This window comes from Puma concolor, chromosome F2, assembly GCF_028749965.1.
Source record: "Puma concolor isolate L17-30 chromosome F2, mPumCon1.1.hap2, whole genome shotgun sequence".
NCBI classification, from domain to species: domain Eukaryota; kingdom Metazoa; phylum Chordata; class Mammalia; order Carnivora; family Felidae; genus Puma; species Puma concolor.
The window spans coordinates 26,467,240-26,480,202 of NC_141684.1; the positions used below are offsets into that span (position 1 = coordinate 26,467,240).

A 12,963-nucleotide genomic window follows, 5' to 3' on the forward strand; every position below is an offset into this window, starting at 1 on the left:
TCATGAGATTAGACCTCCTTTCCAAAAGACTTATAGTTTTTTTTTAAAAAATTAGAAATAAATAGGAGACACTTTTATTCATAAAGAACTATTGCAGTGTGCATGTTGAGGGTGAACCATTGTAACTGGGAAAACACTGTGACCGTAAGATCTACAAGTTTCTCAAGAGTTAAGCAAAAGGGCTTCTTCTCATCGACAGTGGAGTATACAAGGCTAGAAAGAACCAGGTGTAAGGAGCAGGATGAAAGTGTGGCTTAATCAATCAGTAGAGCAGAGAATATCTTCCAAGCCCATCCTGTCCTCAGGAGGAGTTCTAAGCTGGCTCAAGGCTGAGGGTGGGCCTAAGGTCAGAGGCCCAGAGGAAGGACAAAAGGTTAGCCAATGTTTCATTACATGTATTTTATTCTGATTAACGAGTGAATTTTGCTACTCATTTTAGTCAAAGAATAGGAATCTACAGTCTTATGACAGGAAAATAAGGGGGCTTATTCAAGGGGTCCTATCTAATACATAGGTGAATTTTATCTGAGTCATATGGGTAAGGGTGATTCTTCACAGTAAGGCCATTTAATCAAACATGAAAGGGTGAGATTTCTTAATCAATGGGTAAAATTCAACATTTTCAGTTGAAAATAAAAGGTGAAAAGAAATAGGTCATAAGGAACTTTGATCTGAACATTTCTGTAGAGAAAGGTGATGAAGCAGTGAGATTATAAGTGACAAAGGAAACAAGAATCCAGAGAAGGAAGAGAGATTATGTGACCAGGTAAAGGGTGTTATCCTGATTAACAGGAGGGACTCTATCCTCTGATTGTAAAGAGAAATATTCAGGGGACATTGAAATTTGAAGAGGGCAGACTGAAGAAAGTTGACATATTTATGTCTCATCATTTGATAAGTTCCACAAAGATGTGCAGGCAATAGGTAAGCAATGGTAAATAAATTAAGTCTGAGCAAATAAATATTCTCAGTAGAGAAGGAACTGAGGTTATCTACTGTCATTGAGACACTGAGACAAAGGGAGGGGAGGGGTGTGGAAAAATGTAATAGACATCCATAATATAGTTGGCAAAAATTACTAAATTATAGTGATGATTTTGCATATCTAGACTCAGGCAAAGAATGAAGTTCTAAAATGTTGCCCCAAATAAAATTCTCCTTCTTCCAAAACCAGTTTGTTACTGTCAAAAGAATCCAAAATGCCTTATAATTGAATGGTAAGATTTATGTGAGGAAACTGTAATTTTAAAACTCAGGAGAATATTGATGTGCTAATTATGTTTATGAGACATCATGAGATCATGATCTCAAGCTGTCTCTCACCTGTGTGTGTATATGTGTGTTTTTACACCCCCGCTGCCCCACTTAACTGGGCCCCTCCATATCTTCATGTCTCTATTTTTTCTAAAGCTGCCGATTCTGTATATTATTATAAACTGTCAAACATGGACTTCAACAATAATCCCTTAAAGAATCGATTCCCTGAATTTCACTCACAAGTTTTTGAACCTCTTCATTGAAGTGTTACAGAAACCTTTGTTTGGGACTGTAATAATTGTAGTGTCTATCTATTTTCATCAACAAATGAGACAACTAGAATTTAGCGATATGGTAATATTCAGTGTGAATGTTTTATTGTAAAGTGCTGTAGGTTCTCAGATAATTATCCATTCTCATTCATTCACTATTGCCAAAGACTCTTCCTCCATAAATACATAAAAAAAAATGTACCAGGGAAAATGTGAAAATGAGCCAAATGTCTTATATCCCATTATTCCACTTATTATTAGAGATTTTGTTTTGATTTGTTTTGTTACTTTTTCTTGAGACCTTCAGATTTTTTTCTTAGCAACCGTGGAAAACCATCTACACCTCTCTTCTCAATGCTTATCTTTTACATGAAACCAAATAGTAATAGAAAGAGAGAGAAGTACATATGTAATTTCTTCTTTTCTTTTGAAACCAGTAAAGAAGCTAAGTTCACTGTAACCATGTACATATGTATTTAATATTTTAATGGTCTTTCTTGAAAGACAATGCCATGTTTTCAAGCATTCAATACTAGAAAAAGTCAGGTCTATACGAAGCCTTCTAAATTTTTTTAGAGAAGTGTTTGCACAGATACTGATAGCTAATAAATTTTATGAATCACTTAAGGGTTTTTTTTGTTTGTTTGTTTGTTTGTTTGTTTGTTTAAATTAAAGCACCTTGTGGAGGCAATCTAACAGGATCTTCAGGCTTTATTCTTTCGCCAAACTTCCCTCATCCATATCCCCATAGCAGGGACTGTGACTGGACTATCACTGTCAACACAGACTATGTTATCTCTTTGGCATTTATCAGGTGAGTTCCTGTGCATTTCTACATTAAAAAATATATTGTTTATAGTTATTTTACTTTAGCATTCACACTAGGCAAAGTTTTGTTTCTGTATATGACACTTTAATTAGTTTTCATTAATTCCAACACCAATACTTTGCAATCAACACTTTTCAAAGCCTTGTGTACTGGTGTAGGTGCTCATGCAGCTCTGAAGGCCTAGTGGGTGAGCATCTTCACCAGATTTCCGTGTGGAGGAAACATGTTGAAGGTCGAGAGGTTTATTGACTCTCACGAAATGTCATCTCTTTATCACCCTTCCTCTCTCCCTGTATTTACTGTCACTGCTTCAAAAAATTCAGTTTTTCCCAAAACTCAAGATTAAAAGGTCAGTATTCCCAGAATTTTTTCCTTCTATTTGTGTACCACCCAAAATCTTTTCACAGCCTCTAAGTACCCATATTGTGCAGCATCACCGTTGGGCTTATGAAAACATACATTCTACCTCTTATTTTTCTGGTGATCTCATTAAGTCAAGTTGACAAAGAATTTGATGAATCACTCCCATATGATTTCTCAGCATAACTTGTCTCATGATAGAGCTTTACAAGACAGCATTCCAGACTTTGCATTTGTTGGTTAGCAATGTCAATAGCAGGGTAGGCTTAGTACAGAAGTGGTGGAAAATGCAGCCTCCTGTGTGGGAAAGAAGGCAGCTGACTTTGAGCTCTAACTCAGCCACCACCATCTGTGTTACCTCCGGTGCCTTACTTTTTGCAATGAACCTGTTTCTTCACATGGAACTAGTACCAATTGTCACAAAACCTGGCCTAATGCTTTTCCTTAATATTTCTATGGGAGGTGTTAGGTATCAGCAATTCAAGGAGTTCCTAAGTAGAAATGTTCCTAACCTTCAGTGTCCAAGACTGATGTATGTTGGCTCTGGTAACACAGCCGTTCCTTCTGCCAGTATGTTAAAGCTGCTTGGAATTTACGTAAGATGTTAAAGTTAAATCTTTAAAACTGGTCTTAAAAACTAATTTGAGCTCAGACAAATGTGAAAAAGTGTAAATATACAGACTTTCTATTTTTATAATTTGCAGTGATACAATTGATCATTGGTAATCACGAAACAACGATGATAGTGTTAGTCATATGCCAGGATCCAGTTATGAGACAATTTGCCAAAGTTATTATACTCATTTTTACAGTTGGGGAAATGGCAGTATAGACATTAGAAATGTCTATTTGAATGATACAAGGCCTTAGTGGGCTTATAAAAGTATTGTAGTTCATAAATGAGTGGTAGAAGCCTATATTAGGCAAAATACATGACCTAAATTTGATTTCCAGCTCTGTCATTTATTATGTGACCCTACGGAGATCACTTAGCATACTCATTGGGAAAATGAAAATGATAATACCTTCATTATACCACAGGATTATTGACAAGACCAAGTTAATATTTATAAAACTGCCTTGTAAAATAGGAGGTACTATTAGAATGCACTCTTTTTTTTTTTTTTTCAGGAAAAAGTCATTACAGCTAAGATTCTAAAATTTCCTTAAAAATATTTCTTTGTTTTACTCTCACTTTTAAAGAAGTTTTAAAACAATATTTTGAAGTATTTAAGCCTAAACTAGAAATATAAAAAAAATGGACAATAGTCCATTGTTAAATAGGCTCATGGGGCTTCTAAGGATAATACATAACCATTATATCATTTAGAAAGCACCTGTTTCAAGTGATTCTGCCAACAGTGACATAGGTAAGAAAGTTGCAATACTGATCAAATCTTAATATGGAAAGAGATGAAGTTTAGAAAGTTTGTGTTTTATCCCAGAAGAAGGGTAGTAAATAACAAAATAAAGTCTTCTCCTCTGATTTCTGCTATATTACAGCCAAAGTTACCAAACTTTAGGCCTCATATCCACTGAGAGCTTTCAAGAGCAATTGCTTTAGATGTGTGAAGGTACACTAAATAAATTAGGACAGAACAATGTGGTGGTCCCCTAATTATCTCATGGTACAGGGTTCCTTATTTATGGAAAGTTTGGAAACGTCTGCATTTTACCAGTCTTTCTTCACCACCATTTAATGCACTAGTAAAGTAGCTGGAATCCTGTCCCTTATACATGCACATGTTAAGGATTAGAATTGTTAACCTCTATAAATCCAGTAGATTTGGAAAGAACATTTCTTACCTAACCAAATTTCTTATTTATGTGCAAAGATGGTAAAACTTGACAAGATAGTTTCTCCACTGATGGATGTTTAACAATTGCAAGCTTTACCGATTTTATTCTATACCGTGAACTTGTTGACTTTTCTTAATGACCCAATTGAGTCCGTCTTTTTCTCTGTCACATTATGAACTAGGTAATAGAGAAACAAATGACTGTGGGTCTTTTGCTTTCTAAATATATGGATTCTGTAATCATTCTGAGACAATTCTCATACTTTTGAAGGTTGTGTAGGCAAATTTATGATGCAAATTTTACAATTCAAAACACTGACTTGAATAATTTACACATTAAAATGTCCTTATTTACACATTATTTAATGTTGACAAACAGTGTGTGGGTTTGATTTCTCTTACATCAAGTTCTAGAGGAAGAAAATATATTACCCTGGGGGGAAATAATACCGAATACAATACTCAGTACTTTATTTGAGTAATTTAAATGTAAGTTTTGTATTTCAAACTTTTGCTTGAATCTGCTAGGTAGAGCTGAATTTTAAACAGCAAATATGCTTGTAAGTTTTGAAGTTCAAGGCAAATAATACCATTGACAAAGGAAAAAGGTTACATTTTCATGATGCAAAATATCTGGGTGAAAAATTTTCAAAATAGATGCTGTCCTCCACATTTTATTGATATAAAGTAATTTACATAAGGATATGTAGCTAACAAGGGCAGAAGCAAGGCTTAAAGTTATATCTCTGACTTCAAACCTTGTACCCTTTCATTAGATAAACTGCCTTACTATCATTTGTATTCCTTGTAGACACAAGGCCAACTTACAAATATTTGAAAATATCAAGGTGTCCTTTCTCTTTTCTACTGTTTTGATATCCATATTCAGTGTGTTGTTGCCAGGTAACTTTTCACGTTAGCTTACTTTGGCAGAGTCTGTTATTTTTAAAGATGTTGACTGAATTAATATGTGATTATATGACTATTATACTTAATACCTCAGCAATAACCATTCCTTTTCTCTCTCTCTCTTTTTCTTTTAGTTTTAGCATAGAGCCAAATTATGACTTCCTCTACATATACGATGGACCAGACAGTAATAGCCCACTGATTGGAAGTTTTCAAGACAGCAAGTTACCAGAGAGAATAGAGAGCAGCTCAAATACCATGCATTTGGCTTTTCGGAGTGATGGATCTGTTAGTTACACTGGATTTCATTTAGAATATAAAGGTAAATGTGAACATTTGATTTTTGCAGCATGATTTAGAGTGTATTTTATACAGGAGATTAATTCTGTGTTGGTCATTGTCAATGGTTAGTTATATGTGTACGTCTTAGTACAGACTGCCTACAATTGATCTCATAGAAGAGCTCTCAATGTAGACTTTTCCTATTAGTAGGAAGGAAATTAGCATTTCCCAAATTCCTACCGAAGGAAATGTATCAGGCAAACAAGTTAGCAGTTAGTACATTGTGGTAGTTGGCTAAGACCACAAAATATTTTTAAAAAGATGAAATTTTTGGAAGCTGAAGATTCATTCATGTTTGTTCAGAGACTACTTTCAGTGATAAGGAGAACAAAGTATACTGATAATTCCATTTCAGAAAATGTCTAAAGATATTTAAGTGTGTCAACATTCAGAATAGGGAGAGTAAAATATAGTGATAATTAAAATATTTTAGAGTATTTCTTCAAGTATTTAGAGGAATCAATATTACAATGCCTATGGATGTGTTTTTTAAATTTTTTTTAATGTTTATTTTTGATAGAGACAGAGAGCAAGCGGGGAAGGGCAGAGAGAGAGGGACACACAGACTCTGAAGCAGCCTCCAGGCTCTGAACCGTCAGCACAGAGTCTGATGTGGGGCTTGAACGCAAGAACTGTGAGATCATGACCTGAGGCGAAGTTATACACTTAACCAACTGAGCCACCCAGACGCCCCAATGGATATTTATTAATATATTTTTCATAATTTTTATGCTCAGTGACTATAAGAATAAATAGGTCTTAGTTGTTTAAAGTTAAAACTTGTTTTTTTCAATAATTGAACTTATGAAGGGCATACCTATAATTTATCATATTATTTGAGTTCTAAAAAGACATATTTTGGATTTGTTACTTGCCACCTGGCTTTTTTTCATTATGAACTATTTTCAATAACTAAAGATTATACATGATAAAAAAACAAACTTCAAATTATCCACCATCTAATCCAACAGACCTTTATATTGTGTCACACTTGCTTCAGATCTCTCTTTTCTTGCCTTAAAAAATATAATATTATATATACACTAGAAATTCCTTTTGCATTTGCTGTAGAACAAGGGTGTGTCTCTTCAGGTCTATCAAAAGAAGTAAAGGTAAATTACACAACTTTACATGGCATGGGTTAAGGAAATCTTTTATAGGGAATGAGAAAACTCACATATTAACAATATATGGATGCTTGGAATCCTCCAATATCTCCAACAAATTTGGAAATGCATGCCAGGGTCGAGTTATCTCCTGGACATGGACATAGTGTGGATTTCACTATAGTGGAAAGGTTGAGCCCTCTATGAGTCTCTCAACTTATAGAGGAAAGTAAAAAGAAAAAAAAAAAAATGGCCTTGTCAGTGGAAGAATTTACAAGGTGTTTGATACCAGACAATGAGGATTTGGGTTCCCAACTATTTATTGGGGCCCTAGGCATGATAGCTTCTCCAAACCCTCTGGAGAAGCTTAGGCCTTATAACAATGGGTTAGGAGGCATTGGTCTTATGCCAGGTTGAACTTAAGTACCAAACTAATCTCTCTATGTGGAAGAGCCTTTCCACACTATACAGTGGGTAGGACCAAGCTAACTGGCTATCCAGGCAGACCATAATGAGCAATCAAGACTATTTTTAGTCCTACCCTTTTGATCATAGTTCCCTCCTAATTCTTAATATGTTACTTATTTTTTCCATAATGTATGCTTACAGGTATTTTAATATATTCTTTTTTTAATGTTTATTTACTTTTGAGAGAGAAAGCAACAGAGTGGGGGAGAGATAGAGAGAAGGAGAGTGAGAATCATAAGCAGGCTGTACATGAAGTGCAGAGCCTGACATGTGGCTCGATCCCATGAACTGTGAGATCATGACCTGAACCAAAATCAAGAGTCAGACACTTACCCAACTGAGCCACCCAGGTGCCCCTGTATTTTAATATGTTCTATCATGTACATATCCTTCATCCTATTTTGATAAAAATTTTCTATTTCCATCATGTACATATCCTTGTGAAAATTGTTTTTTCCCTTTACATTGTTTTTGAGATTTATCAATAATAGAGATATGTAGGCTTAGTTCATTAATTTCTTTATGATATTCCATCATATGACTGTACCACAGTTAATTTACAGATTTTTCTGATAGACACATGTTGTTTCAGTTTTTCACTACCAGAAATGAATCATGATGAAATTAACATTCTTTTGCATGCCTTCTTGAGCATAACTGTGAGAGTGTCTCTAAGGTATCTATCTGCCCAGGAGTGGAATTACTGGGTCAAAGACTATAAACCTCTTGACTAACTCCATATTGCCTAGTTATTCAAAGAAGAGGTTATACCAATTTATATTTTCAACAACAAGGAAAGCATTTCAGAAACTTCACATTAAAAAAATGAAGATATAATTGACACATAACATCATATAAATTATATTAATTTTAGGTGTACGATATAATGACTTGACATATGTGTATATCGTGAAATGATTACCACAATGTTTAGGCAACTATGTGTAGCTACATATAGTTATACATTTGTGTCTGTGTTCATGAGAACTTTTAAGATCTATTCTCCTAGCAATTTGCAAATATGCAATACACTATTGTTAACTATAGTTACCATGCCATACATTGCTTTATAAATGAAAGTGTGTACCTTTTCATCCCATTCACCTATTTCATCCAACTTCCATCTTGGCCTCTGGCAGCTACGAGTCTGTTATCTGCATTTATGAGTTTGGTTTGTCTTTTTAGGTTACACACATAAGTGAGATCACACAGTATTTGTCTTTGTCAGTCTTATTTCACTTAGCATAATGCTCTCAAGGTCCATATATTTGTCCCAAATGGCAGGATTTCCTTCTTTCATGGACGAATAGTATTCCATTGTATAGATAAACCACATTTTCTCTGCTCATTTATCTGTTGCGTCACTGCGGTTGTTTCCATGTTTTGGCTATTGTAAATAATGCTGCAACCTGCAGCATTATCACTATCTTTTCAAGATAGTGATTTTAAGGAACCCCACACTTTTTTTTTTTTTTTTTTTAACGTTTATTTATTTTTGGGACAGAGAGAGACAGAGCATGAACGGGGGAGGGGCAGAGAGAGAGGGAGACACAGAATCGGAAACAGGCTCCAGGCTCTGAGCCATCAGCCCAGAGCCCGACGCGGGGCTCGAACTCACGGACCGCGAGATCGTGACCTGGCTGAAGTCGGACGCTCAACCGACTGCGCCACCCAGGCGCCCCTAGGAACCCCACACTTTTGAAAATCCAGTGCTCTTGTCACGCTTGAAAATTGTCAGCCTCATGAGTATTAAATGTATCTCATGGTCATTTTTATTGTCTTTTCTGTAATTACTATTAAGCTGAACATCTTCTTCCTATTTTTATACTGAGGTTCCCTTTTTGTTAATTGCATATTTCTACTGTTGCACATTTTTCTAGTAGATTGCCTGTTTCTTTTTTTTTTTTTTTGTTTATAGGAAATTCTTTTTGTATTATGGATATTAATCCTTTATTCATGTTCCGTGTTGTAGTAAAAATCTTACACCATCTTTGGCAAGCATTTTCACTTTCTTTCTGGTTTCTTTTGCTGTATAAAAATTTCAAAAGTCAATATCTATATTTATCATTTCCTTTTATTCATAGTTTGTGAAGGCTATGAAACCTTGAAACATTATTATGCGTTGATTTAAAAAAGGCATTTTGTTTCCTCATGTGGAGTTTATAAAGGCATTTTCCTCAACTTGCTCTAAAGTTTAAAGCTTTGCCTTTCATTTTTCATCTTTTTCATGTGTGTGGAGTATTTTTCTGTAACCGAGGAATCTAATTTTATTTTATTCTATTCTTTGTGTGAATGGTCCTACCACCATTTCTTGACAAGACAATGCTACTGCTCTCAAATAGCAAGTCTCTCTATCACTGTTTCTGACTTGTCTATTCTGTTCTATTGGCCTGTTTATCTATTCCAAGCCAAGATTTCTCTGAATTTTACTACTAGAGCTTTAAAATAAGTAGACATGAGGTAAGCAAAATTGTCCCTGTCTCTATTAACCTTTTTAAATTTTATTTAGATTTTAGAATTAAGTTCTTTCTGCCTCTTGAATTTCATTGGTACTGCATTGTATTTATAAATTATTTGGAATAAATTGATGTCTGATACTTAGTCTTTTCAACTATTATTATGGCATATCTCTCAACTTATACATACCCTCCTCATTGTCTTTCAGTAATAGTTTCTAATTTTCTTTATAAAAGTTTTCTCACCTAAATCTTAAATGGCTTATAGCTTCCATTGTAATTAATGATATTTTTATTATTAGATTTTATTCATTGTTGCTAATGCATGGATTTTTGTAATTAACTAGTATCTAGCAAGACTTCTTAACTCTTTGATTAGTTATCATAATTTTTAATGGATTTTTTTTTGGATTTTCTGTGTACCCAGTGACAGTTCTGTTTCTTTTTTTCTTGTTTGTTTTTTTGGGTTTTTTGTTTGTTTGTTTTTTCCTAGTCTATACACTCCCCTGCCCCTCACCCCCTTGGCTTAATGATCAGGGCAAAAAATTTAGTATCATATCAAATTAAACAGTGGTAGCCATCATTCTTCTGTCATTACTGATTTTAAAGCAAATTCATCTAGTGTTTTACCTTTAAGTATTTTCTATTGGTTGGGGCGATGTTAATAAGGGCTGACATTTTTTAACTCATTGTTTTCAGAGACATTTGAAGGTTATTTACATATAAAAATCATTTACCACTCTGAATGAAGAAGTTTTAGCACAAGGTTAAGTAATTAGCCTAGTCATGTGGCAGAGCTAAGATTTGATTCAGATTGGGCTCCACAATGGACATGCTTATCCAAAATGTTACACTATCTAGATATATTTTTTATCAATTATAGGAAGTTCCCTTCCATTCCTGATCTACTAAAAATTCCTTAATCATTCTGGGATTGAAGTTCATCAACTACTTTTTCATCAGCTACTAAAAATATCACATGGTTTTCCTTTGTATAAGTTAAATATTATTATAAAAATATAAAAATATATTATAAAATTATTTATTACATTATAGATTTTCCTTCCTATATAATTGTCTTTGTCTAGTTTTGATCAAGACTATACAATCCCCCAACTTTGGGAGCATTCTTACTTTTCTAATATCTAGAATAATTTGTATAAGATAGGGATCATCTGTTTCTCAAACATTTGTGAGAACTTCCCTGTAGAACTAGGGACTTGGTGATCTGAGGTAGTAGAATTTTAGTGGTTATAAATCTATCCAGGTTTTCTACTTTATCTTTGATTTCTGAAAGTTGGCTTCCTAAAAATTATTTTCATCCAAGTTTTCAAATTGTTGACATAAAATATTTGCACTATTTTCTTACTTTATTTGTTGCTGTATGTTTTTTATTAACGTTTGGTTCTTGTGTTAGTAATAGTATTTCTTCCTGTCTATTTTCTCTGCATCTCTGCTTTCTCTTTTTTCAGGTTTATCGAAATAAATACTTACCTTACTAATTTTCCGAATTTTTTGTCTTCTAATATGAACTTTTGTGGCTATATTTTTTTCTAAGTACATCTTTACCTGATTTGCAAAAGTCTTAAAATGAAGAGATTTATTATCAATGATTCTAAACTTGTCCTAATACCACAGCGTTATGATTTTTTTTGCATCAGAGTTCCGTAGAAATAGTGCCAATTAATTTTACTCGCTTATTTACTCTCTGCATTCCCATTTACTCCACTAACTCCCTACACATATACTAAAATACAAGCGTCTTAAGAGCAAGATCTCTGTTATTCACCTGTATACAATTAGTACCTTAGAATAAGTGCTTACACACCATAATTTTGGTAATTATTTGATTGATTGATTTTGAGCAACCTAAAGAGGTGTCTTCTCATTTTGAAATCAAGTCATAATTAGAATCATAGAATAATAACATTACTGAAATATCAGAAATCTTAGCGATACATCTCTGTCCTGCATTTTATAAGGAGAACTTGGCTCTTTAGGAATAGCTACTTATATCTGCAAGCTAACAGGCTTATAAAGAAGACCTATTTAAGAGGAAAACAAAAGAAAAAGGAAAGGAAAGGAAAGGAGAAGAGGGGCTCCTGGGTGGCTCAGTTGGTTAAGCATCTCACCTGGTTAAGCATCCCAGGTCATTATCTCACGGTTTGTGAGTTTGAGCCCTGCATTGGGCTCTGTGCTGACAGCTCAGAGCTCAGAACCCGGAGCCTGCTTTGGATTCTGTGTCTCCCTCTCTCTCTGCCATTCCCCCACTCACGCTCTGTCTCTCAAAAATAAATAATAATTTAAAAAATTAAACAAATAAAAAGAAAAAGGAGAGGAGAGGAGGAAGCAAGCAAAGAAGGAAAGAAAAGAAGGAAAGAAAAACAAGAAAGCTGTAACCAAGTCAGTAAAGCTAGATTCTATTGTAAAACATTTCCATAGATCTCTAGGATAAAAGATACAGGAAAAATTCCACAAATACTACCATGCTTAGTGCAGGTGGTACTAACTGATTCCAGCATTCTTTCTTGTGGAAACTGGAATTAACCTCACAATCCTTTCTCTACTTAACATTCCAGGTAGCCACTCCTAAATCCATATAATTAAACACTTGAGATAAAACCTACTCTCCTTTTTCTTAACTAACTTCTATCCATTTCTATTTCCCAGCTTGATCCATTTCCATGTCCCATCATTTCCAAAATTTCCAAAATTCCTAAGATTTATGTTGTCATAGGAAAAGGACCACAAGTGCAAATGTTTTTAAAAGATAAAATTAATCGTTAGGTACCTACTATATTCTAGATACAATGATTAGTTCCTTTTAATGAATTCTCTCTATCCTTCCCATGAGCAGGACCATTTATAAATGCAACAGAAATATTAAAGCTAATACAAATAAGTGATAAGTATCTCTATCCCTATTTTACAAATGGCAAAGCTAAGGATCAGACTATTAAAAAGAGTTACAGAGGGGCGCCTGGGTGTCTCAGTCGTTTGGGCATCCAACTTCTGCTCAGGTCATGATCTCACAGTCTTTGAGTTTGAGTCCCACATTGGACTCTGTGCTGAGAGCTCAGAGCCTGGAACTTGCTTTGGATTCTGTGTCTCCCTCTTTCTCTGTCTCTGTCTCTCTCTCTCTCTCTCTGTCAAAAATAAACACTA

The 12,963-nt window shown here is 34.4% G+C and overlaps 1 protein-coding gene across 6 annotated transcripts in view; it reads left to right on the forward strand.

The window, feature by feature from the left end:
* CSMD3 (CUB and Sushi multiple domains 3) overlaps positions 1-12,963 on the forward strand; it is a 1,257,965-nt gene that overhangs the window by 967,640 nt on the left and 277,362 nt on the right. For all 6 annotated transcript variants that reach the window (XM_086695899.1, XM_086695901.1, XM_086695900.1 and 3 more), the window contains 2 exons: positions 2,205-2,343; positions 5,561-5,748. In XM_086695899.1, the coding sequence (XP_086552025.1) occupies positions 2,205-2,343; positions 5,561-5,748 (327 nt within the window). The remainder of the gene's footprint in view (positions 1-2,204; positions 2,344-5,560; positions 5,749-12,963) is intronic.